Source organism: Fonsecaea monophora, assembly GCF_001642475.1.
Source record: "Fonsecaea monophora strain CBS 269.37 chromosome Unknown Scaff34, whole genome shotgun sequence".
In the NCBI taxonomy this organism is placed as follows: domain Eukaryota; kingdom Fungi; phylum Ascomycota; class Eurotiomycetes; order Chaetothyriales; family Herpotrichiellaceae; genus Fonsecaea; species Fonsecaea monophora.
In genome coordinates this window covers 75,920-98,346 of record NW_019173965.1, presented here as the reverse complement: position 1 = coordinate 98,346, position 22,427 = coordinate 75,920, and the positions used below count along the sequence as shown (strand labels likewise).

At 53.3% G+C, this 22,427-nt stretch overlaps 10 protein-coding genes across 10 annotated transcripts; 5 read left to right on the top strand and 5 right to left on the bottom strand.

The window, feature by feature from the left end:
• Window positions 1-268: 268 nt before the first annotated feature.
• AYO21_05419 (guanine nucleotide-binding protein alpha-3 subunit) lies at window positions 269-1,629 on the bottom strand (the record flags this gene model as incomplete). The annotated part of the gene is made up of 6 exons (XM_022655388.1): window positions 269-368; window positions 425-663; window positions 725-854; window positions 906-1,034; window positions 1,096-1,441; window positions 1,500-1,629. The coding sequence occupies 6 exons, from the start codon at window positions 1,627-1,629 to the stop codon at window positions 269-271; spliced, it is 1,074 nt and encodes a 357-aa protein (XP_022512280.1).
• Window positions 1,630-5,096: 3,467 nt separating this feature from the next.
• Window positions 5,097-6,480, top strand: AYO21_05418 (mitogen-activated protein kinase HOG1; the record flags this gene model as incomplete). Its single annotated transcript, XM_022655387.1, has 6 exons — window positions 5,097-5,152; window positions 5,207-5,254; window positions 5,309-5,438; window positions 5,489-5,532; window positions 5,589-5,688; window positions 5,749-6,480. 6 exons carry the CDS (start codon window positions 5,097-5,099, stop codon window positions 6,478-6,480), a joined length of 1,110 nt encoding a protein of 369 aa, XP_022512279.1.
• An 806-nt stretch (window positions 6,481-7,286) lies between these two features.
• On the bottom strand, window positions 7,287-7,670 carry AYO21_05417 (hypothetical protein; the record flags this gene model as incomplete). Its single annotated transcript, XM_022655386.1, has 1 exon — window positions 7,287-7,670. The coding sequence occupies one exon, from the start codon at window positions 7,668-7,670 to the stop codon at window positions 7,287-7,289; it is 384 nt and encodes a 127-aa protein (XP_022512278.1).
• Window positions 7,671-9,122: 1,452 nt separating this feature from the next.
• Window positions 9,123-10,533, top strand: AYO21_05416 (hypothetical protein; the record flags this gene model as incomplete). Its single annotated transcript, XM_022655385.1, has 6 exons — window positions 9,123-9,222; window positions 9,276-9,373; window positions 9,422-9,453; window positions 9,502-9,650; window positions 9,705-10,294; window positions 10,393-10,533. The coding sequence occupies 6 exons, from the start codon at window positions 9,123-9,125 to the stop codon at window positions 10,531-10,533; spliced, it is 1,110 nt and encodes a 369-aa protein (XP_022512277.1).
• Window positions 10,534-11,194: 661 nt separating this feature from the next.
• On the top strand, window positions 11,195-13,552 carry AYO21_05415 (hypothetical protein; the record flags this gene model as incomplete). Its single annotated transcript, XM_022655384.1, has 1 exon — window positions 11,195-13,552. One exon carries the CDS (start codon window positions 11,195-11,197, stop codon window positions 13,550-13,552), a length of 2,358 nt encoding a protein of 785 aa, XP_022512276.1.
• Window positions 13,553-13,932: 380 nt separating this feature from the next.
• Window positions 13,933-14,841, bottom strand: AYO21_05414 (hypothetical protein; the record flags this gene model as incomplete). The annotated part of the gene is made up of 1 exon (XM_022655383.1): window positions 13,933-14,841. One exon carries the CDS (start codon window positions 14,839-14,841, stop codon window positions 13,933-13,935), a length of 909 nt encoding a protein of 302 aa, XP_022512275.1.
• Window positions 14,842-15,619: 778 nt separating this feature from the next.
• Window positions 15,620-17,615, bottom strand: AYO21_05413 (hypothetical protein; the record flags this gene model as incomplete). Its single annotated transcript, XM_022655382.1, has 2 exons — window positions 15,620-17,494; window positions 17,547-17,615. The coding sequence occupies 2 exons, from the start codon at window positions 17,613-17,615 to the stop codon at window positions 15,620-15,622; spliced, it is 1,944 nt and encodes a 647-aa protein (XP_022512274.1).
• A 571-nt stretch (window positions 17,616-18,186) lies between these two features.
• AYO21_05412 (hypothetical protein) lies at window positions 18,187-19,471 on the top strand (the record flags this gene model as incomplete). The annotated part of the gene is made up of 2 exons (XM_022655381.1): window positions 18,187-18,622; window positions 18,681-19,471. The coding sequence occupies 2 exons, from the start codon at window positions 18,187-18,189 to the stop codon at window positions 19,469-19,471; spliced, it is 1,227 nt and encodes a 408-aa protein (XP_022512273.1).
• A 160-nt stretch (window positions 19,472-19,631) lies between these two features.
• On the bottom strand, window positions 19,632-20,620 carry AYO21_05411 (hypothetical protein; the record flags this gene model as incomplete). The annotated part of the gene is made up of 2 exons (XM_022655380.1): window positions 19,632-20,251; window positions 20,440-20,620. The coding sequence occupies 2 exons, from the start codon at window positions 20,618-20,620 to the stop codon at window positions 19,632-19,634; spliced, it is 801 nt and encodes a 266-aa protein (XP_022512272.1).
• Window positions 20,621-21,206: 586 nt separating this feature from the next.
• AYO21_05410 (hypothetical protein) lies at window positions 21,207-22,246 on the top strand (the record flags this gene model as incomplete). The annotated part of the gene is made up of 2 exons (XM_022655379.1): window positions 21,207-21,260; window positions 21,521-22,246. 2 exons carry the CDS (start codon window positions 21,207-21,209, stop codon window positions 22,244-22,246), a joined length of 780 nt encoding a protein of 259 aa, XP_022512271.1.
• Window positions 22,247-22,427: the final 181 nt, after the last annotated feature.

Below are 22,427 nucleotides of genomic sequence, written 5' to 3'. Positions count from 1 at the left end.
AAACGAAAAGACTATTCCAAAACGCGAACTTTTTGCGGCGACAAACTCAAAAAGCTCAGGATTGGCAGCAACAAGGAAGAACAAAACAAGGCGTCGGAATACCGCTGGCGAGCAACATCAAAGACCTCCAGGCAGAGAAAATATAGCAGCGCGAGGTAGTGGCGCCATCCCATCCCGTCATGACTCCCGATTCATCATATGAGAACGCTGGACGCCGGGCAAAATGCAATTTCCAAACACAAACGAAAATGGGTTCTGGTCGTGGCTCTCATAATATTCCCGAATCCTTCAGGGCATTTTGTAGGATGGTCTCCTTTACCGCGGCGAAAACCAGCCGGATGTTGGTCGTGTCTGTGGCTTGTGTAAGGCTGCACACGCAGTTAGTTCGATGCTAGTGACCATGTACCGGCAGACGAGGACTCACTGAGGGTAGAGGTTGAGTTGCGCTCGGTTCACTTGGTTGAACCGCCAGAGCAGGTACTTGGCGGCGCGATTGACGTCGTTGCCGCCCGAGTAATCAGGGAAGTAGTTCCCTAGTGGTGATCGACCTAGCTTCTCCTTGAACAGGTCGACTTTGTTGAGAAAGAGAATGATGCTGGTCCGCATGAACCATCGGGAATTGACGACCGAGTCGAAGAGTACAAGGCTTTCCATCATCCGGTTCTAGAATGGCGGTCAGCAAATCCATCCCACCTTCTCTATTCTGCTCCGGCCCTCTGCATACCTGGTTCGATTCTTCCAGTAGTACTTGGTCATATTCACTCAGTGCCACACAAAAAATGATCGATGTGACATTCTCGAAGCAGTGGATCCATTTCTTGCGCTCACTGCGCTGCCCTCCTACATCGAACATGCTGGTACAAAGTTAGCAAGATCGCCTTCGATTCCCCCTTGTCTGTACTGACTGGATGCTCAATTGGCCCATGGTAAATCTCGTCTCATAAATACCCGTCGTCTTTGTGCGTGCCCGCAGGACATCGGCCTCGTTCGGGATATAGTCGGGCGCGGCCAATCTTCGCACTTCTTCGAAAAAGCTGTCCACGTGTGAGCGGGTTGGCCCTCCATTTTGCCTTGAAAATGAACGCCACGACGTACTATGGGGCCGAATCCATCAAGTAGAATTCACTCTGTCGTTCCATTGTTTTTGCTGAGGCCGGATCTTTCCAGACAGCTTGAACAGCATCGGCGACTTTGGGATCGAGCGAAGTGTCCGGATCCGGGTCAACGTTAAAGTCCATTATGTAGTCCACGTAGTCCTTGACGGTTTGATCTTCTGGTTCAATTTCAAATTGCTGCATGGCGCCGATCAGCGCCTTCATGCAGTCAACGAGGTTCTTGTAGATGGTGAGCCGATAAAGCGCTCTTTCTTCCTGTGTGTAGCCATTCTGATGGATAATCTTCATCTGCTTCACAATCGTCGACTTGCCACTCTCACCGGACCCTACGAGGTTACCAATCAGTCAACTGTATGCACTAACATAATTGTTCAAGTCGCCTACCGAGCAGTAGGATTTTGCATTCTCGCCGTAACCTGCGGGAATCTTCCTCTAGTTTCTTGTCTATCGCCTGACTTCTCTTTTTCTGCTCCGTATCCTCAGCCGACGCTTCTTTACTTCCACATGCACCCATGTCGAAGGGATGGGGTTGGATGTAGCGCAGCGACAGCGACAGCGCTGCAGAAGCAGCGCCAGATGCGACTGCAGCTGCAAAGGGAGCTGCACGGGCGTTCTCCTGTGGTTGCGGCCTGAGTGCGGGGGGAGGGCAATTGAACGTCGTTATCGAGGTCGGGGAGATTCAAATATTGAAGCAGCGCAGGCTCGAATGGGAGAATTGGAGATGTGGAGGACAGGTTCGCAAGCACCGTGGTAGACTTGAGAGCGTCGATAACCTCGAGATGCTGATGATGGTGGTGGTCGGGGCCGAGACCAGGATTCGCACTGGTCAGTGGAGCTTGACTCGGGCTGAAGCGGCTTAGTAGAATGAAAGATGGGTGCGAAGGGACTGGAGGTGAGCCAGAGTTTGTAGATATAGAATCCGGGAAACGAACGGGAAAGTTGGGTATAGAGCTCGCTGCCAGAGAACGTCGTCGCGCAACAGGATGTTTGAGGGCAGCAAGGCAAGGCAAGGTTGTTACAGCAGAAGAGAGATTTGTTACCAATGAAGTAGTCGCCAGCTGACGAGAGGGTGGAATGGGCCGATCGTGGAGAACAAGGACCCAAGTGCGAGTGCGAGGGCGAGTTACGAGGAGCTGTGCTGGCTGGCGCTGGCAGTAGTAAGTGGCAGTTGTGCCAATGCCAGCCAGAACCTCCAGCTTTAAGCGGAGTAGCCGAATAGTTGGGTAGGCACGCTTAGGGGTACCGAGGACAGGCTGGTGGGCTAAAGTCCCAGTGGCCAGGCTCACTAGGCACTCCCCAAGGTCCCCGTGGTCCCCCAAAGGTCAATCAACTAATAATCGTGCTGGGCCACCAGGGCCGCTTCTGTCTCATCTACGAGTTACTCGTCCCGCGTAGGGGTAACAAGACACATTGGTCAGGCAGATTAGGCACGCAGGCACGGCTGTGTATTTTGTCTCTGTCCCCAATCCACCATCCAGTCGTGTCTTAATTTCTCTGCGTACAAATGACCTCTGTCTTAGAGTGCCTTGAGTGCGAGTGTTCGCTAACACTTTGCATATCAGACACCGCTTCCGCCCAGCAACGTGACAGACATCGGCCGCTCCAGAAAACCAGCATCGTCGAGACGCCAGGGTCCGCCACATGGCTGTCCCCTCAATGGGCTGATGGCACCTAAGCCAAAAGAAACGATTGTGTTGCACGAGGTTTTCTGGGTCTACTCGCTACTCCAAGGACCATCCAGAACCATCCCATTTCCACTCTGAGCACTTGAATTCTCCAGTTTGACAGACAGCATCATCGCTTGACACCGCCCTGGCGCCCTGTTGGACCAGGGCTTAGCTGGAAATTTGTCAGATCAGCGTCGCCAGCACATGACAGAGCCTGCGTGCACTTGGATCTTGGACACGATGTCGTCAATGCTCATCATTTTATAGGTAGAGCAGCAGAAGTTGTTGTCCCCCTTTACCAAACCACTGTCCACTGGTAAATTTCCGACGGACAAGTCTGGGTTTGACTGTCGCGGACTTTGATTTTTCTTCTGTGCCGAACCTTCCGTCAAGGTGTCCTCCCCTGACTCTTGGGGAAAATGCGCAACTCCTCGAAGTTCGCCCCCTTAATCTACCGGAACGACCGACATAGGCGCAGTCCCAGCTCTCATGGCAAAAGATGGATGTTCAATACAAAGACTGACCACCCTGATTTTGAACACTCGCCTACACAGCTGTGTGCTGGAGGTCAGTGGTCAATAGCCGAGGCGCTTTCTCGCGAGCCCACCATCTATACGTATGTACCACAACGAGATCTCATGGGACCCCAGTCAACAATTCGCGAGATGGTGTCAGAGTAATGCTTCGATCCCCTTGCCTATTCAGCAATAGAGCATTACTCAAGAAATGATAATGAATCAATGCCAAGGCTCTACACATCGATGTTGGCCAAGCAGTGGATAGGTAGTTGGCTCCCTATCTTTGATAGACACGGGTGTCACCCCCAGCACCCCTACGTCCTTGCGTTGTAGTATTGCTCAATTTTACATATCTTATTATTGGATGGCCCATTTTATGATGTTGTTGCCCAGGAACTCCTGGTTCCGGACAAATATGAAAGGCTTTTTGACTTGATTGGAGGATAGCGACGCTCGTCTTGTATTAGACGCTTTGCTTGAGGTCGCGCTTGAGGTCGAGGAGTGCTACGAGATGCGGGCAACGGCAGAGTAGAGCTGGGTCACCATCTTCCATGAAATCCAGTTGTGAAAAGGCGAGCCTGGAGTGTTATTGCTGGGATTGAATCAGTACTTCCACGTGACTGGAGTGCGTGAGGGTTCGGGTTTTATTGAATGTGTTGTTCCAATGGCCTGATGGTTCTAACTTAACTGAAAGAACAGGGTGGGTGAGATCATCGATTATTAACGGGATCCGCGACGGGCTTGACAAACCCGAGTTGTACCTTTCTGCTCGTGGGCTGCAAATGGATCGGGAACATCGACTGAAATCGAAAAGCCAGAGGGTGGAGCGATCTGACTAACCTCTGGTTGTCCGGGAGGTTTGGAATCGAAATCGCCTGCGGACATCCTGGAGGTGTAAAAAGTGCCAGCTGGATGATTTCTCCGGCCTTGGGTCGACGGAAGAAAGTACCACCGTCACACAGAAGTGGCTGGGATGAGATTGGATGAGATTGGAGGGATGGTCCACGACGTCGCTGAATTGCTTGACTTGCCTAGGTGGGAGTGAGGATGGAGGGGTAAACGGATTACACGGTACAAAATGATACTTGTAGATGGGAAGTTGGGCTTAGGGGCACCAGGAGGGCTTGGGGGGCATGGGTGATTGCGATTGTCATCTTTTAAGCGGGCATTGTGGGCATCCTCCAGCCAAAAAGACGGCTTTTCAAGCCACTCCAACCGTTACTAGGTACTTGGTTAGGTGCCACTACCACCATCAAGCCTTTAGTAACCCAGAACTGACCCGATCGAGGAGCCAGAAGGCGGGAAACTGGTTTGCCCCACGCTGGGCTGGCTGGCTGGCTACTGCTGTTACTGCTGCCCGCCGCCGCTATTGCTTCCAGTTGCTCTGCTCTTCTCATATGCCATTGTTCCTACCACCACGACAAGTTTTCCTGAGTAGTGAAATTGGCTACAGTCACCAGTACCAGACATTGAATGCTATAATATCCATCGGTTGCGCCAGTCTCTCAGGTTCGTGCTTCCTGGTGTCCGCCGCACTCCTGTCTCCCTTCCCTTTCGTGCCTTTCTAACTGCGATTTTCAGGATACCTGAAACATCCCGAAGTTCCAAACCGCCACTCCCGTACTTGAGCTTTTCGTTTCACCTTGTCTCTTGTCTCTGGCTGAGCCGGTCGTCACTCTACTCTCACACTTTACGCACGTCGCGATCTCTTGCGACCACTCACGCTATCGCGAATCCAAGACCACCCCTCCACTGCTCTCCGAGATTTGGCCCTGCTCAACTAGATTTCTATCAAGATGGCGGAGTTCGTGCGTGCCCAGATATTTGGGACGACATTCGAGATCACCAGCCGGTAGGCAGAAAAAGCATATGGGTGGCAAGACACGCGCAGCTGACTGGAAGCCAGGTACACAGACTTGCAACCCGTGGGCATGGGAGCCTTTGGTCTTGTCTGGTAAGCACTGTTCCAGAGAATACATCTGAAACCTCCGAACTAACAGCCTGCAAGTTCTGCCAAAGATCAATTGACAGGCCAATCGGTGGCGGTCAAGAAGATTATGAAGCCGTTCTCTACACCGGTGCTCGCAAAACGCACCTATCGAGAACTCAAACTGCTGAAACACCTTCGGCATGAGAATGTGAGCTGGAAAGAACCCCTAATTGGTCTTTGATGATACTGAACTATCAGGTCATTTCTCTCAGCGATATCTTCATCTCCCCGCTTGAAGACATGTATGCCGAATCAGCACCATTTCCCCCAAGCGCCCAAATGCTGATGTTGAGCCCAGCTACTTCGTGACCGAACTCTTGGGCACTGACCTCCATCGCCTATTGACCTCAAGACCGCTTGAGAAGCAATTCATCCAATATTTCCTCTATCAAATCCTGGTATGTACATGTCCCGGAACTTGTCTCCGATGCGTGGATCACTGACAGCATCACGTGCAGCGAGGCCTCAAATATGTCCATTCGGCTGGCGTCGTCCACCGAGATCTGAAGCCAAGCAATATCCTGGTCAACGAGAATTGCGACCTCAAAATCTGCGACTTTGGTTTGGCTCGTATCCAGGACCCTCAAATGACTGGATACGTCTCAACCCGGTACTATCGAGCCCCCGAGATTATGCTTACCTGGCAGAAATACGACGTCGAGGTGGATATCTGGAGCGCTGGGTGCATCTTCGCTGAGATGTTGGAAGGGAAACCATTATTCCCAGGCAAAGATCACGTCAACCAGTTCTCCATCATCACCGAGCTGCTTGGTACCCCTCCCCAGGACGTGATTGAGACCATCTGCAGCGAAAACACCCTCAGATTTGTCCAATCTCTGCCCAAGCGAGAACGGCAACCCCTAAGTGCGAAATTCAAGAATGCCGACCCTTCCGCCGTCGACCTTTTGGAGAAGATGTTGGTTTTCGACCCCAAGAAACGAGTATCAGCAGCCGGTGGCCTGGAGCACGAGTACCTTTCGCCATATCACGATCCGACCGATGAGCCAGTCGCAGACGAGAAGTTTGACTGGTCGTTCAACGATGCCGATCTTCCGGTGGACACGTGGAAGATTATGATGTACTCTGAAATCCTTGACTATCATAATATCGACAACCAGGAAACCGAGATGGGCGGCAAGCCATTGACCGTGGAGCAAGCTCAGGCCGTCAACAGTCAGGTCGTCCAATAGAGCGGGAAGACCTTGAGAGATCTGTGATAGCAATAATGGGCGTGCAGCTGGAGGCGTCAGCGGGGACGTTGTTCCCTGCTCTAGGACGGAGTGAAACGAATGAATGCCACGATATGTTTTGGTGTACCAGGGAGGAAAACGGGCATACCAAGATTTCTGCAACAAAAGGTTTACAAGTTGTACCATTGCTTCATGCCTCTGTAGCGCTTGGTGGCGCTGTAAGCAGGGGTCAATCCGAGACTACCTAGTATTTGTCCAGGCCTGCTCCCCGTCTCTTGAGAGATAGACGCCCGAGACGTTCTTTTTCTGCACAGTCCCAGTCCCAGCCCCAGCCCCAGTCCATAGGGGGAGTAATCAATCTCTGATTTCTCTGTGGAGGGTCAACCAACCTTGTTGCGCGGCGCTGGAATCAGAGTCAATATATGCCGTAGCCTGTAAACGAGGGGCCAAATCAGAAGCCTTTTCTCATATGTGTGTGATTGACAGTGTGTGAGAACGTGTGAGGGTGATGGTGTGTGTGATTGATTGATTGATCCCGGTATCATCTATCTGTGAGAAAGAGCCCAAGGCCGAGCAAAGTTCGATTCACTCGTTGCCGAGAATTTCTCCCCCCGTGGATCCCTACGAGTGCTCGTGGTTTGGTTCGCTTCATTCAGGTCTGCTGACTCGTTCGTTGTATTGTGCATGGTGTATGGTGTGTGGTTGGGTTGCGTAAGCGCTTCTTTCCTTCTCATGGTAGATTGAGAGAGGGTGAGGGAGAGAGGAAGAACAAGAGGAATGACGGGGTCAGAGGCAGAGGGACCGATTTAATCGGCATTGCTTTCCCTTTCCTCACTACCACAACCACCACCACCACCATTGCCATCCCCTGCATTTCCATCCCTGGTGGTGGTCGCCTTGCCCACACTGGTGAAAAGCGCCGCGAGACTAGCCGTCACATGCGGTTCGTTGAGGTCCCCGGCAGAGAGGTACAGTTTCCCCGAAGTACTGCCCCAGGCGATTATGGCGCCGTGGCACTCACGCGAAGTCCTGGAGTGGTTATCCCCAGCCCGCGTGGGCGTGTCATCGATGTTGGCAGGCGTAATGACGCCAGCGGTGGTGGCATCGCCGCCTCCAGACGCGGTTGAGTAAGGTGTCTCAACGCCTTTCTTGGGGTTGGAGGGATCGTGGCTCGCAATTGTAGAGGGCATGTTGAGTGTGGTGAAGGATTTGAGGAGGACGTCTGTAATCGAGATGGTTGGCGGGCGGCAACCTCAATCTCAATATCAAGCTCCGGGGGTTCGAAGGCAGTGGTTCGTTCGTTCGGTCGTTCGCTGTTCGTTGTTCTCGTGTGATGTGATTTAATGGGTGGACGACCGAGTGACAAGATCAGCCCTTCCAAAAGAAGACATTCGTGATTGTAGGCAGCTGGTGTTTGCTGTCGCGGCTTGATGTGCGGCTCGACCTGGTAACAGTGCAGCTGGAGGCTGTTAAGATGAACGTAGCATGAAAGGGGTGCGCGAGGCTGCGAGGCTCTCTCCTTTACCTTTCCCTTTTCCTCGTGTCGTCACGTCGGATTTGGGAACAATGAGACGACTGGCGTTTATCTCAAACATACACAAGGCAAGGCCTCCATCGTCCACAACAAGAATTGATTGTGATGGTATTGAGATGGGATCATTTTGTTTAGTGAAAGAGATGTGTGTGCTTTGGTTTCTTCTCCCTTGGTGGTATGCCTGCTTCTTTCGATCTGACCACCACGGTGTGTACCCGTAGCAGAGTCTCATATCAAGACCGCCTCATGTTTGGTAATCTCCAGCTCGCGGGTTGCGGGCCCTACACGACGGCCTAAACACGTACAGAGGGAGGAGAAACTCTCGATTCGATGAGTGTCATGGGAGTCGTCCTGATGGGACACATTCTTGTGGCCCGCGGGAGATGGACAGCCTTGTCTTACTGTGGGGCGACGAAGACGGACCTACATCCCCCGCAAGGGTTCGAGCTCGACAGGTCAAATGAGAAAGGAGAGGAAGAGAGACAGAAAGCCAGAGGTTAAGCAATGCTGTACTTGGTATGGCGTGTATGGTCGCTGCGTGCACATGCAAATGGAGTCCCTCACCCCAACATACGCTATACCTGTTTTGGTATATGCCTCGGCAACTACCCATCGCCGTCAAAGGCTGCGGTGTTTGACGGCGACGAGCTATTGATCTCACGGCCTTAGTCCTTAGTGGGATGCACTTGTGCACGCCGACAGCTCACAAATGGCCTTATCACGTCCATGGTGATCTTGATGCTAATTCTCGTAGATTACTTTCCTCTTCAAGTACATGAGTAAGACAGGCTCTCCTTACGACGCACCCCGTGTTTGTTCCTACATCCTTTGAATGTGTCCACACCCAACACTGTGCGAGTAAGAAGAGCCTGCGTGCCTGGGAAAGCATCGGCTATTGCTTATTGTTCGTTTGTGCTGACTGGTATTTTCACTCCCCTACACTTGTCAGACCTGACATCGAGTCGTATCCTCACCGATACGCAATACACCCTGTCCTCACACATCACATATATCAACAGCCTTGCCCCATCCAAGGTCGCGGACAACTGCAGAGCTTGAACTCCTGGGACCCAATCAGTTGACCGATTGTATTATACCCAAGTCCAACATGGCAGCCCCTCCTAGCGCCGACCAAGCGCTTTCTGCTCCTGTACATCAGGTCTCTTTCCTGGAGAAGCTGGACATATTCCCGGGACTACTGTCATTGAGTAAGATCTTCCCACGAGAGTTCACTGTTCTATTCCAGCTGATGTTGTACCAGTCGGGACAGCTCTATATACGGCGGCCACCGCCCCATTCCGCGGCGAGTCTGGAGCTCATACCTATGGGCAGCATATCTCTTTCACCCTCGTGCGAACGGTAGGCCGGTGATACCCTATGTTCGTAGACTATCACTAAGGTGGGCAGATGGTGAAAAGGTTCACCACGCTTCAATTGCAGTAAGTGGCCCCCGATCAGAGGCCCCAGGCTCGGCTCACAAGTTGCAGGTATCTAGGCGCGCCGTTTTCAAAAGTTTATGAGAAGTGGTGTAAAGGCGCCCACGTCCAGCCAGAGTTTGTGACTCTAAAGTCTGGATGCAAGGCGTTCTGGGTGGGTGATCCAAAAACCGCCAAATACGTCTGTGTGTATTTCCACGGTATGCGTCTTGTCATTGTCACCATTTCTGATTGTGTGACTGATCCCACCGCAGGAGGCGGCTTCTCGCTCGATGGCGACGATACCCATCTCCAATTCTGGAGCAGCGTTCAGAACGACCTCAAGGGCGACGACATCTCAATTGCGTTCTTGTTCCTCGAGTACTCGCTCGTGCCACATGCCACCTTTCCAAAGCCAATCTACGAAGCCGTCGAAGCCGTCAAATACGTCTTGGAAGACTTGAATCGCCCGGCGTCGCAGGTTCTCCTTGCGGGCGATTCCGCCGGTGCTAACATGTGCCTCGGGGTACTATCACAAATCATGCATCCATCCTCTGAATTCCCGGAGCTCAACCTGGCCGATGGTGAGAGACTCAAGGGGATTGTGGCAGTGGCCCCGTGGGTCAGCTTCAATCTTGACTGGGAGAGCGAGAGAAGGAACCGCCACAAGGACATTGTCAGCCAATACGCTGGTCGAAAGTGGTCCGAGGACTACCTGGCAGGGAAACCGTCAACGCCCTTTGCTGAGCCGCTCAATGCTCCGACAGAGTGGTGGAAAGACGCCAAAGTTGAGAATCTCCTGGTGGTGTGTGGTGGGAACGAGATCCTGGTCGACTCGATTGCCCAGTGGGTGGAGAAGTACAAGGTGCGTTGATTCTTCCCTCCGTTTCTTCTCGTCTCGGTGGTCGGAGGGCCGTTTGCTCGACTCATTCAGGGCAAATCTGCTAATGCTGAACTCTCAAGTCTGTCAACCCGGACTCTATAACCCATGTGGTCGGTGCGAACGAGGCACACATTGCTCCCATCATTCACTTGCGATTTGGCGACACGGCCGAGACGGAGCAAGGAAAGGCCATCAAATCGTGGCTCAAGTCAAAACTGTGACGTTGCGAATGAACCATGCATCTATCTCGTCACAGGTGGAGGTTAGAAATACATAAGATATTCTGCGAACAATCGCACTTATGCAGCCTGTTCTGTTCTTTCAGACGGACGTCATTTTTCCTCCTTTCGTTTGACAAAGCTGGTAACAAGCAAACAACAACATACCCCTATGCTCTCAATGCCCAAACTTGGCTTCATATAGGTACGTCAAAGCAGTAGCTTCTCTATCGGAAAGAATTTTGGTCATGGGTTCAGTGCCTTGCCTGTGTATCAGCCTTGACCTACAGCCAGCGCATGTGCCCCGAGCATGACGAACAACCTGTGCAAATATGGCTTCTTCTCACATGATAGCACATCGTGTTTCGAATGCTGGGTTGAGAGGACTATTTAGGGCTGCTGGCGTGTCACCGAGCTGTCTACATGTCATGAGGCATTCTTCTAGAAGTTCTCGAACGAGTGATTACTCCAGTCGGTGAAGGCAATGTCAACCACCACCGTTTCTCAACCTCGTGCCTCGTGTCGTTTGACTGCTCTGCTCTGACTCTGTTCAGACAAACGGAATTCACCAAATCGATCTGTCAAACCCGAATTCTAAACCTTGGTACGTTATGGATCTGGATCTGGATACTTGCCCTTTCAGATCCCCTGACTTTCTACAATGATGGATCTCGAGTCGAAAAGAGATCATCAGAGTCGGTTCAGCGAGACATCATCGAGCCCGCCGGGGACGCCGGCGTCGTGGATCTCACAGATACAATACTGCAAGAGCTCGGAGGCGACGCCGGTCACAGAATATTCGTCCTCGAGCTGGGGCGTTGCCAGTCAGAAGCAACCATCACAGACGTCAACAGCCGATCTCCGCCACTACCCAGCACAGAACCGGCGGCGGAAGAATTCACTCTTGTCGTGGTCCCTGTTCCGACCCAAGAGACAGCGGGGTGAGCACCCGACAGCGACATATGTATCTCGCAGAGAGGCCGAGTCTCGCTGGTGGTCATCGAATCCGACCGTGGCGAGGAAACCCAAGTTGAGAATCAGTCCGCCCGTGCCTCTTCGACCGAACTCCTTGCACTTCCCGACCGCGTCTCATGCAGACCCGTACCCATCACGCGACGGGTCAGGGTGTCTCTGGAAGGCCGAGCAGCCGTCAATTTCGAACGCTGGACGAGCCCCTCCTCCAAATGCACAGTGCAAACATAACATCACGCCGCGTTCTTGGGCCGATCTGGACCCGGACAAGAGATGTGTAGCATTTGCTCGAATCGACCCGGATGGATGGAGTAGGGTCATTCCCAAGAAATGGGTCGAGGAGCAGTTCAGCAACAGTCCGTCAGACACGGGTCCAGACGACGACAGGAGCGTGTACTGTGAGAGCAATGGCGAGGGAAGTGCTGGCTGTAAATTGGCGGGTGGCATATCTGTTATCGAGGAGGACGACGAAGAAGAAGTAGTTGAAGAAAATGATGATGATGATGATGATGATCACCACGACGACGATGACGACGGGCATATGACACTGCCGCTCTCTCTGACCGAGACACTTGAGCGACTCACCACGACGAATGTCCCTTGCGATGGGAGCGTGAGGGGCGTAAAAGAACCAAAGGGCTTACGGAGCGACTACTCGAGAGCTGGACTCGCTTCTTCAGACCCTGTCCGATACTGGATGTCTTCGCTTCGCCCGCTTCCCGAGCTTCCCCTTGCCACTGGGACACGAGACGGCGACGACCATCATGACACCAGCGACGATCCCAAGTCCCGGCGACGCAGACGTCGGAATCCCGGACCTCGTCGAGGTTTCTCCGATCCATTGCCATGTGACAGGAAGAACACTCCTCCTCCTACTATTCTCGAGACTGGTGGAGCAGATGTCGGCCAGGGGAATGACCGCTGCAATCGCAATGAGAAGAATCCGAATCTACTGGTACCGCCACCCCTGCGGCTGACACGGCAAAGGACGTGCGCGTCGCCCGCTGCTGCTGCTGCTGCTGCTGCTGCTGATGCTGATGACGCTGACGCTGCCGGTGGAGAAGATGGGAGGAATAGTGGTCGTGAGGCTTTCTCTCTCCTGACCGAGCAGCATCCAGAGGCGAACTCGCCCCAGTCTTCCTGGGCGACAATCTACTGTCCCAGTGTCGGCGGTGCAGCCCAGCCTGAGGATACACCTTGCCACGGCACCACATGCACTATTTCAGTGCCAGGACTAGTGCCAGTGGTCGGACGACCTACAACGAAACCGCCAAATGAGCAAGACCCCTTAGCAGCGAATTCGATTTTCAGAGACAAGGCTCTACCGCCCCTACCATCCGATCCCTGTAGCGGTAGCGGTCCCGGTCGCGACGACATTCATCACCCCAGCCCCAGCAGCAACGACGGGACTCATCCGCCGCTACGGAGATACTACGAAACCCTCCCTCAAATTAGAAGGGGTCAAGGGCGAAAAGGAAATGAGAAAGGAAATGGCACGGACGCAGATCCCCTCCTCCTGTCGGCAGACATCGACGAGATTCTCGACCTGTATTTGCCCGTCTATCCAACCGTACCGACGCTCAAGATGTGGGAAGCCGGTGAACGGACGGATCGCAGAGGGGATAGCAGCGGGGACACGATGGAGAGGAAGAAGACGAAGGCATCTCGACAAGATACTTCCCGCGGCCTACCCATCCGGCCTGCGCAGCCCGTCGCTACACATGTCGACAGGGGAGAGGGGCTATATCCCACGACACCAGCGACGATGCTGGAGGCGAGAGAGGGAGACGGAGACGGCGAGGGAGAGGCGACCGTGTATCCCTCTCCCCGTGTCTGTGTCTACGACCCGGCTGAATTCCCCGAACTTTTACACGGACGGGGCGAGAAGGGTACATCAGCGTTGGCGGCAGCACGAACACAAACACGAGTGTTGACGGAAGGGCCGGCGGCTGAAGAAATACCGCCCTCGACCTCGCAGCGACAACGACAACGACCACGACCAGGGGGTATACCGGCCTCTGTGGACGAGGACGGACAGATCTGGATATAACAACCCACAACAGCAACAATTGACTCGTTGGCCATTGATCCTTCAAAGGGGCCCCTCGTCCGTGGCCGTCTTTCTTCATAGTATGCGCACTCAGAAACAACGATAGGAAATTGATCCACAGCATTGATTGGATCAGATAGAACAATGCATGTTTGATTCTTCCGACGAGGGCTCTCTGCGATGATTCTATTCACAGTTTGACGTCCGTCTTGGTCTTGGGGTTCGGTGTCCTAGCAGGGCCGGTCGTCAGGTCTTTCTTTGTATTGAGTGTACCTAACTAACGGACCCGGGTTTCAGGTTTCAGGTTTGAGGCTATAAGAGTATCTTGTTTCCGTCTGCTTCAAAGAAAAGGGCCTGAGACTCTGTGCATGGACAAGAACTTACACAAAGCGCTGGACGACTTCCTTGACTTCCTGCTCGCTCAACTCCTTGATGCCCAGCAATGCATTGTCCGTGCGGCCCTCGTAGCTCGCGCCCGTCTCGTCACCACCGAAAATACCACTCAGAATGAACCCGACCATGGCCTTGCCAATGTCTCCACCCTTGGTCAACTCGTCCAAACTCTCCTGGTAGACATCCTTGGTCGACTTGACCGACGTGTCCCACTCCTTGCCGTCCTTTTCCTTGGCGTAGGCGATCAGCTTGTTCTGCGTGGTGACCGTGTCGTGCACATAGACTGCGCGGTTGGCCGTCTCGGCAAGGTGCTCAATGACCCCAACTACGGCCCGGCCAATGGTTTTGAGCGTCGTGGTCGAGAACTTTGCGTCGCCGCCATTGTACAAAACGCCCGAGTGTTTGGCCGGATTCAAGAAGAAGCCGTGCTCGAGGCCCCAGTCGAAAAAGGGACCCGTGTATAGGAGCGTGTAGCTGAAGTTTGGGTTCTCCTTGACTTTGGCCTTGAGGTAGTTCTGCACTTCAACTTTGTACTTGAACACTGGGAGAGCAGCAGTCTTGGGGTTATCCAAATCACTGCCAAACTCGGACGGGAGGATTCTTTCCACCCCAGCGGCGATGGAAGCGTCGATCAAAGGATATTGCTCGCCAATACTGGTGGTTGCGAGGGTGGACACCACCACTTTGATACCCTCTAGAGCTGCTTTGAGGTCCGACACCGACGTATAGTCGACTTCTTTGACTGTGAGGTTGGAAGACTGAGGCAGTTTGGAGGCGCTATTGCTTCCCTTGCGCGTCAATGCAGTAACAGAATAGTTGGCGTCAAGAAGTGCCTGAATGACTGGCAGTCCAACGTTGCCCGTGGCTCCCGCGACGGCCACTTTTACTGGTGCCATGATGTGTGTTGTAGAGAGGTTGCAGTTATTTATTCCTCAAATGAGTTGCAGTGGTTGTCTGTGGAAGTACGAGGACAGGTAGAGCAAGGAGCAAGACTATTTCTATGCAAGTCTATCCCAATGTCGATGTGGGGCCCAGTCTGGAAGATTCAGAGGGGATGTGGAGTTGATTCGTACGTCTGTGTCTGGCTGCGGATGTCGAAGTTGGCTCGGTAGATGGTGTGATCGAGGACGACAGAGGAAGTGTCCTTCTCTTGCAGAGTCAAGTCCCTTTTATGTAGTCCCAGCCTCAATTATCCCCAAGACTAGATTATAGATCTGCCAGTGTCGGTGTTATGGAGAATTGCAATGCCGTAACCCGGCATTTGTTTGCATGGCTCAATTCCGCTGTGGGCATGGGTGGCGCGTACAAATGTCTATGCTCGTATGTTTCGGAATTGCACATTGCGCAGTCGCGTGCTTGATCTGGCTTTTGGTTTGAAATCCAGCAGATATCAATATGCATTCTCCCATGTTGCCGGTTTGTCAGGAAGGATCATGTTTGACAAGGCTACCCCCGGTGGGGATCCAGGGCACAATGGGCCTTGCGCAGCTGAGTCATTGCCATGTTGTTGCGTGAGGAAAGTCGCCGAAGGACGCCACATCGGAGGAGAGTTGGACCGACCCAGTTTGTGGGGGTCCGCCCCGAGCTAATGGCAACATTTGTGGGAAGGTAAGGAGAGCACAGGACAATGCCGACATTAGCATAGCAGCTAAATGAACCATATCCTCGCAGCAATCAAGACGGAATACCCTCATACTCCCATCCATTATCGCCTCTTCTTCGTGTCCTGCTATTCCTTCGGTTCTGGTTACATTTGACCAGAATTGTCAAAACGGTCAGTATCAGGATGATCAATGCCGCTATTGTCGGAATGAGAATCTGTCTTTGTTGATCTTCCTCCTGAAAGTCCAAGTAAGGACATGTTGCATTGGGACCGCCCAATACCCAGCAGTCTTCCTCGTCCAGCGAGTTAAAATCAATCCAGACACCCGACAAGATCTTGTCTGAATCGTCATCTGGGGGATTTGTATCATTTAATATCTGCCGATACAAGTACGTGTTTTCCAGCCCCGTTCTAGGGAGGTCGAATGAGGTATGCTCCGGACATGCATCTGGCGCCGCACTATAAGGGACATCGAAGGTAGAAAGGCGCCATGCATATGGCACGCCTGCAATGCGACATGCGGCTCGCCGTGACTTTTGGCATGACTCTAGCCGCCAACGTCCTTGGAATTGGCTCGTTGAATCAATAACTGCACACCGAAGCTGGTCGTCACTCTTTCCATTGTTCTTAACCGAGGACGTGTTAAGTGGCTGACCCGGAGCCCAACCAAACACTGTCGACTGGGCAAAATCCCGGTACGGGGCCAAATTATTCTGTACAGACACGCCGTCCAAAGTCATGTTGATTACCGGTGAGTAGCCACATGCGGACAAGTTTCCGGCAAGGAGAGAGAGCGCATTGGGACTGGTGTCCTGGATGGTCGCAATCGCCCAGGATGCATTTGTCGTATCGCCTGGACGATAATAGCAGCCTGAAGTCACCACGCCCGTGTCACTCCATTCGACAGACGGAGTTGAAAAAAGCTCAGTCGCGTTGAAGATGCTGCTCGACTCGGTCAGAAAGTCGTACGCTGCCATCTGCGAATCGATCTGGTCCCAACTCAGCAGAAGCCTCCGGCTGTCGGTAAGGAGAATCCAATCTTCTCCCGGCCAGCCATCTGGTGTGGAAAGGACGCCATCCTGTCCTGTTTGCTCTGTACGAAAGTAATTTGCGTCTGTTGTGACTCGGTAATTATCCCGGAACCACGACTTGTTCAGATTTCTTCGATCTTCTTGCAAGTCTTGCGGTTTGTATATATCCCTACCGAGTGCGGCCTGAAATTGAGCGCCTATCAGCTCATCGGAATGAGGTAGTCGACCCGGCATCGGGGTGTGCGCGGGCGAGGAAGGGTCGGTGAATGGCGCTGCGGCGTGTAGATTGATATCGAGAAAATGTAGTCGTGCAGAGATAGTGTCTGAGGTGTGGTCAAAGTAATCATTGTACAAAGAAATGACGGAACCGATGTTCAAGTCCAGACTACACATGTAAGGTCCCAGTTTGAGTAAAGTTCCACCTGTGACACCAGTCGCCGTTGGGATGGCTACGTCGCCCGTCGTCGTGGTCGTAATACTACTAGTTATCGAGGGAGAGGTAGCGGTGAGCGGCGAGGTGGAGTTGTCCGGCAAAGACGACGAAGCCTGTCGAATTTCGAGGCTAGGAACAAGGGACACCGATGCATTTGACGCTACCGTGGTGGACGAGACGGGGGTTTCGAAAGAAGTGGATGCCGTGATAGAATACAGTGCCGATGAATCCACACTGTAACCAGCCGTCGCATTGCCCACCAAAGGAGGAAGCTCAACTGGGCACAGACTGAATTGACGGTTGATGTTATCCCAGTAGAGATCGATGATCAGCCGGCGGTATTGGCTTGCAAATAGATCTGATATGCATGTTTGAGTCGGGAGGTCATCGTAGACCCCATCAGAAAAGCAGGCCTTTGTGACGTAGATCCCGGGATTGGTTATGTAGTTGATAGGAACCTGTCCGGAAGCATCTCGCATGGACTTGTTCAATTAGTTGACACGAGCAGTCTGGAGGTGAAGGGAGGCAACCTACCAGGAACACGGTTCCCCAATGGTCATCCGGTTCCGCCGCAGGGCCGGGCTGGTATCCGAGGGACGTCATCTGTCGGACGGGTATCTTGACATGTTGAGGGAGAGTTGGTCGGTCACTGATCCCAAGATTGGGAGAGGGAGCAGAGACGGGTCGGTGACAAGTTGGGACGGGAAGAATGACCAAGCTTCGAGTGCCCTCGCTTTCACGCTGAATGGGTTTCCGTCGTGTGTCAACGTCTGGGTTGGACTATATTAACAAACTTCTTTGTAAGCTCACAATGTTGAGTACCACTTGTGCCGGTGAATGATGGTCGAGTTGTAAACGAGTTCCGCCATACGATATTCTGGGATCTTGCACAGCCACGGTCTTGGCGACGAGGCTGAATGATGTGGCGCATGACCAATGGCTTCGCGCGGCTTGTGCCCCCCCCCAATTTTTGGCGCCTCCATTATTCTGATCGCAAACCGTGTCTTCTATCCAGGAGCCATCTCGCCCTATAATCGGCGTACTGACGATATTCTCTCTCTTAAGTCTACGTTATTATACCTTTAGTTTGGTAGACTCAACACATCCAAGGAAATCTTTGCTCGATCTCTCACCTCCCCTCTTTTCCGCAGGCCTCTCCTACAACTCTGCAACCATGGCGTCCCCAGGCGGCCCTCCGCCGGGCGCCCAACCCTTCAGCCCGCAACAAATCCAACAATTGATCGCCATGGAAGCGCAGAAGCGTGGAATGACCATCCCTCAGTTTCAAGCCTTTCAGCGACAACAGATCGAGGCCGAAGCCGCTAAGGCGGGAATGACCCCTCAACAATTCATCCAGATGAAGCAGGAAGAAGCAAGACAACAATTCATACGCCAGCAGCAGGCGGCTCAGCAGCAACAACAGCAACAGGGTGGACAACCACAAGGACAACCACGAGGACCACCGCCGGGACAGCAGACTCAACATATCCCCTTGAATGCGAAGGTGGAACCCAAACCAGAAGCATTGGCCCTGGCCAAGTTTCTACGTGCCCAGGATCTGAAAACTCGCACATGCATCTTTGACGGCGGGAGGAAGGATATGTTCAAATGTATGGTCAAAGAGTCACCTCTGTACCTTTGTTCTCTGCTAACCACCACACTGGACAGTGAAACGAGCGTACCGTGCCCTGCACTCTGACGCCTACAAAAAGGCTCAGAAGAAAAACCCCTTATTACCGAAAGTCGAGAACGACGTTGAGGCGCGGACAGCCTTGCAACTTCTTCCCCTGTCGATGCTCGCTCTTCGAGTTTCCAAGAAGGATCCACATGAGGGACATAACCACGCCAAACCCAAGAAAGAGAAAAGAGTCAAGGGATTGTGGGAAGTCAAGATCGAGCAACAACAGGACTTTGATCCTATGATGTACTACGTCTGGTTGTATGAGGGGTCACAGTGGAAGACTAAACTGTGGGCGGCATTGGTCCTTGTTCTGGTGTTCGCAGCAGTCCTCTTCCCGTTGTGGCCGCTCGTTCTGAGACAAGGCGTGTGGTACCTCTCGGTGGGCATGATGGGGTTGATTGGCCTGTTCTTTGCCATGGCTATCTTCCGCCTGATTCTCTTCGTTATCACATTCTTCCTCGTACCGCCTGGGCTGTGGTTGTATCCCAACCTATTTGAGGACGTCGGCTTCTTCGACAGTTTCCGACCGTTTTGGGGCTGGCATGAAACCAAGGAGGATATCAAGCGGAAGAAAAAGGAGAGGAAGGCTAGGAAGGCCCAGAAGAAGCTTGCCGCTGCGACCGCTGCTGCCGGGGGTGAGAAAGGTGTGACTCCCGTAGCGCAGACACCCGTGCCCTCGAACGGTGCAGCCGTGACCTCTGCGGTTGAGCCTGCTGCCACGCCCACGACAGCTAAGCGACATGTTGCTCCCACGGTGGAGGAGGCTGACGATGAATGATTTCTGGTTTGGGGAGTTGTCTTTACATGTAATGGCGTCCTGGGTATACGAGCGCAGGTTGACGCAGAGTGCAGATGGATGATGTACCACCAACATTGGGCTGCTGTCGGATTTTAAAAAAACAAGGGCCTTTCAACAAACATGAGCACCTTTTTTTCAATCATGTCCGAGCCCACCCCAAGACCTGTCCTAATTTCTCTTGATCCGTCTGCGGCGGCGGTCGTGGCACCACCTCGCGACGACGCCGCTTCGTCCGCTGCTTCGGCTGCTCCTCTCCACGTAACTGCGCCGCGATCCTCAACAGGATGACTCTGGTGCGGTCCAGTTCCTTGGCCAGCTTGCCATGCTTCGTGACGAGATTTGGCTGGACATTCTCCTGCGGATCGCGCAGCGGCTCGGTCATTTCCTGGAGGTGTTGGTACCTGGCAAGCCGGGCCTTTAACGCGTCCCTCTGCCGGCTGAGGGTGACGAGCTCTCCACGTAGACGGGTGTATCGTTCTTCCGCATCCTTTTTTCCTTCTCTGCCGTCCCCTCCCTCTTCATTTCTCGCGGCGTCGTGGTCCGGGTGGATATGCAGGTCGGCGTAATCGTGCGGCAGCGCAGCGATCACGGCCGAGTCCTCCAGGTCGGCGTCTTTGCGGATGGCGAGCGTGTCGAGCTCGACGTGCTCCGCGGCGGCGCTGGTGCGCGCCCACAGCAGCGACTCGATCTGCTCGGCGACGTGGCGCTGCGACTGCGTGGAGAAGACGAGGCGGTTGTGCTGTTTGATCTTGTCGTTGACTGTGTAGACGGGCGTATAAGTTTGTGCGTTCAATTCGTAAAGTCAAAGTCATCAATTTTCTGTTTCTGTCTCTCTCCACCTCTCTGAGCTCTCCCTCTCCGGTTCGCTCTTTAGGCCGATAGCCCATGGTATATTCCCGCCACGCAGAATAGAAAAAGGAATGACGGGGAAAGAAAGCTTCCCGTACCTTTCGCAACGAGGTCCTGGACCGCTTTGTCGCTGAGCAGAGGGCGGCCCTCTCTGGACTCAGGCCCGGGCTTAGGCCCATGAGCGCGCCAATGAGTCGACGGCTCCAACGGCGTTTCAAGCTGGCGGATCTCGACGCGGAGGAAGGCTGCTTTGATCGCCGTGATTGTTGGTTCGGCCATATTTTCTTCTTTCCGTCTCAGTCGTCGGGAGGAGCACGATGTCGTTGTTGTAGGAGGTAGAGGTGTGGTGTTTGTTGGTTCTTCCTCTCGCTAAAGCCGCGACGCGGTCTAGACGACTTGTACGAGGTAATACTAGGCGCGTCTTGGGATGGGTGCTGCACTACTAGTACGTACTCCGTACCGTAGCCATTGAGAAATTCCGTCTACCGCGGACCACAAGCACCACGAGCGAAGTCACCAACAAGTTCATTCCCCGGTAAGGCTCAAACCGTCAAAGACCTCGGCTCAACCCTCGAAGCGGCGGCTCGGTCATCTCTCCCCAACGGCCAAAGACTATTCATTTAATTACCTTTGACCTCGTACATCAATTAATATTTGAACGAGTTCCACCGGCTCTGTTCTTGTCTCGGTAGAGAATTTTTGTATCCACAGACAATACAATATACATGACATACATTCAGACATAAACATAGATGGCCTTATTAGGAGTTTGATGGTCCTCTCATAATCAATTGCCTTTTGTTCGCGACCCTCAGCCTCTCTCTACTTTGCGAATAGACCTTTTTTCCCGAGCCTGTCACCCATCATGGCCTCGCAGAGTCGGCCCAAGGTGCTGATGTTTGATATTGGAGGTGTTTGTGTAAGTGTTCTCCCTTTGGACTTTCCGACTTGGATCTGCGTGGGGGAATCAATCCTTGAAATTATGAGCCCGTCGTCAGATCTGGTCGCTTTTTGTGTTGCTGGCACGTCTGGAGAGAATGGGCAAGAGGGAAGGAAAGATGAAGAAGAGAGAAAGAGAGAAAGAGAGAGAGAGAGAGAAAAAAGAGAGAAAACCCTGCATGTCCAAGGCTGGATACGCCCGAGATGAACAAGTTGTTGACTGGGTTTCCCTCTCTTTAGGTCCAATCGCCCTTCCAAGCCATCCTCGAGTATGAGATCGAAAACGGCATTCCAAAGGGCTACATCAACTACTCGATCCGGGAGCTGACGCCGGACGGGGCGTGGCACAAGCTGGAGCGCGGCGAGATCCCCAACGACGAGGACTACTTCCGGCTGTTCAAGGCGGACCTGGAGCGGGCGGACCTGTGGGCGCGGTTCCACCGCGAGAAGCTGTCCATCACGGACCCGTCGAAACTGCCGCCCGTGCCCAACTTCGACACCAAGACGCTGTACTGGAACATGATGACCTACTCGCGCAACCCGGACCCGTGGATGTACCCGGCGCTGCTCAAGCTGCAGGCCGACGGGCGGTACCGGTTGGCGGCGCTGTCCAACACGACCGTCTACCCCGAGGGCCACCCGTTCAACAACCCGTCGCCCGTCGACGTGCGCGACGTCTTCGAGATCTTCGTCTCGAGCGCCCACGTCGGCATGCGCAAGCCCAACCGCGACATCTACGAGTACGCCCTGGCCCTGATGCGCGAGAAATGGGGTTCCGATATCCAGTTCCACGACATTGTCTTCCTCGACGACATTGGCGAGAACCTCAAGACCGCCCGCGCCCTGGGCATGCGCACCATCCGCGTCGTCCTCGGCAAGACAAAGGAGGCCGTCCAGGAACTAGAAAAGATCACCGGCTTGACCTTGGTGGGTGAGCCGTGGTCCCAGGACAAGGCCAAATTATAGCAGTTTTGTTCGCCTGTCATACCTCTTTACGGGGAATTCGTTGGGTGTTTACATAGACCGACCAACCAGGAAAGGGATCCATATAGAAGCCACAAGGTGTCGTCTGCTCCCCTCTTTCTTCCTGTTTACTCAGAGAGAATCATCAACCTGGAAATATGGTATGGAACATAGAACTTCTACC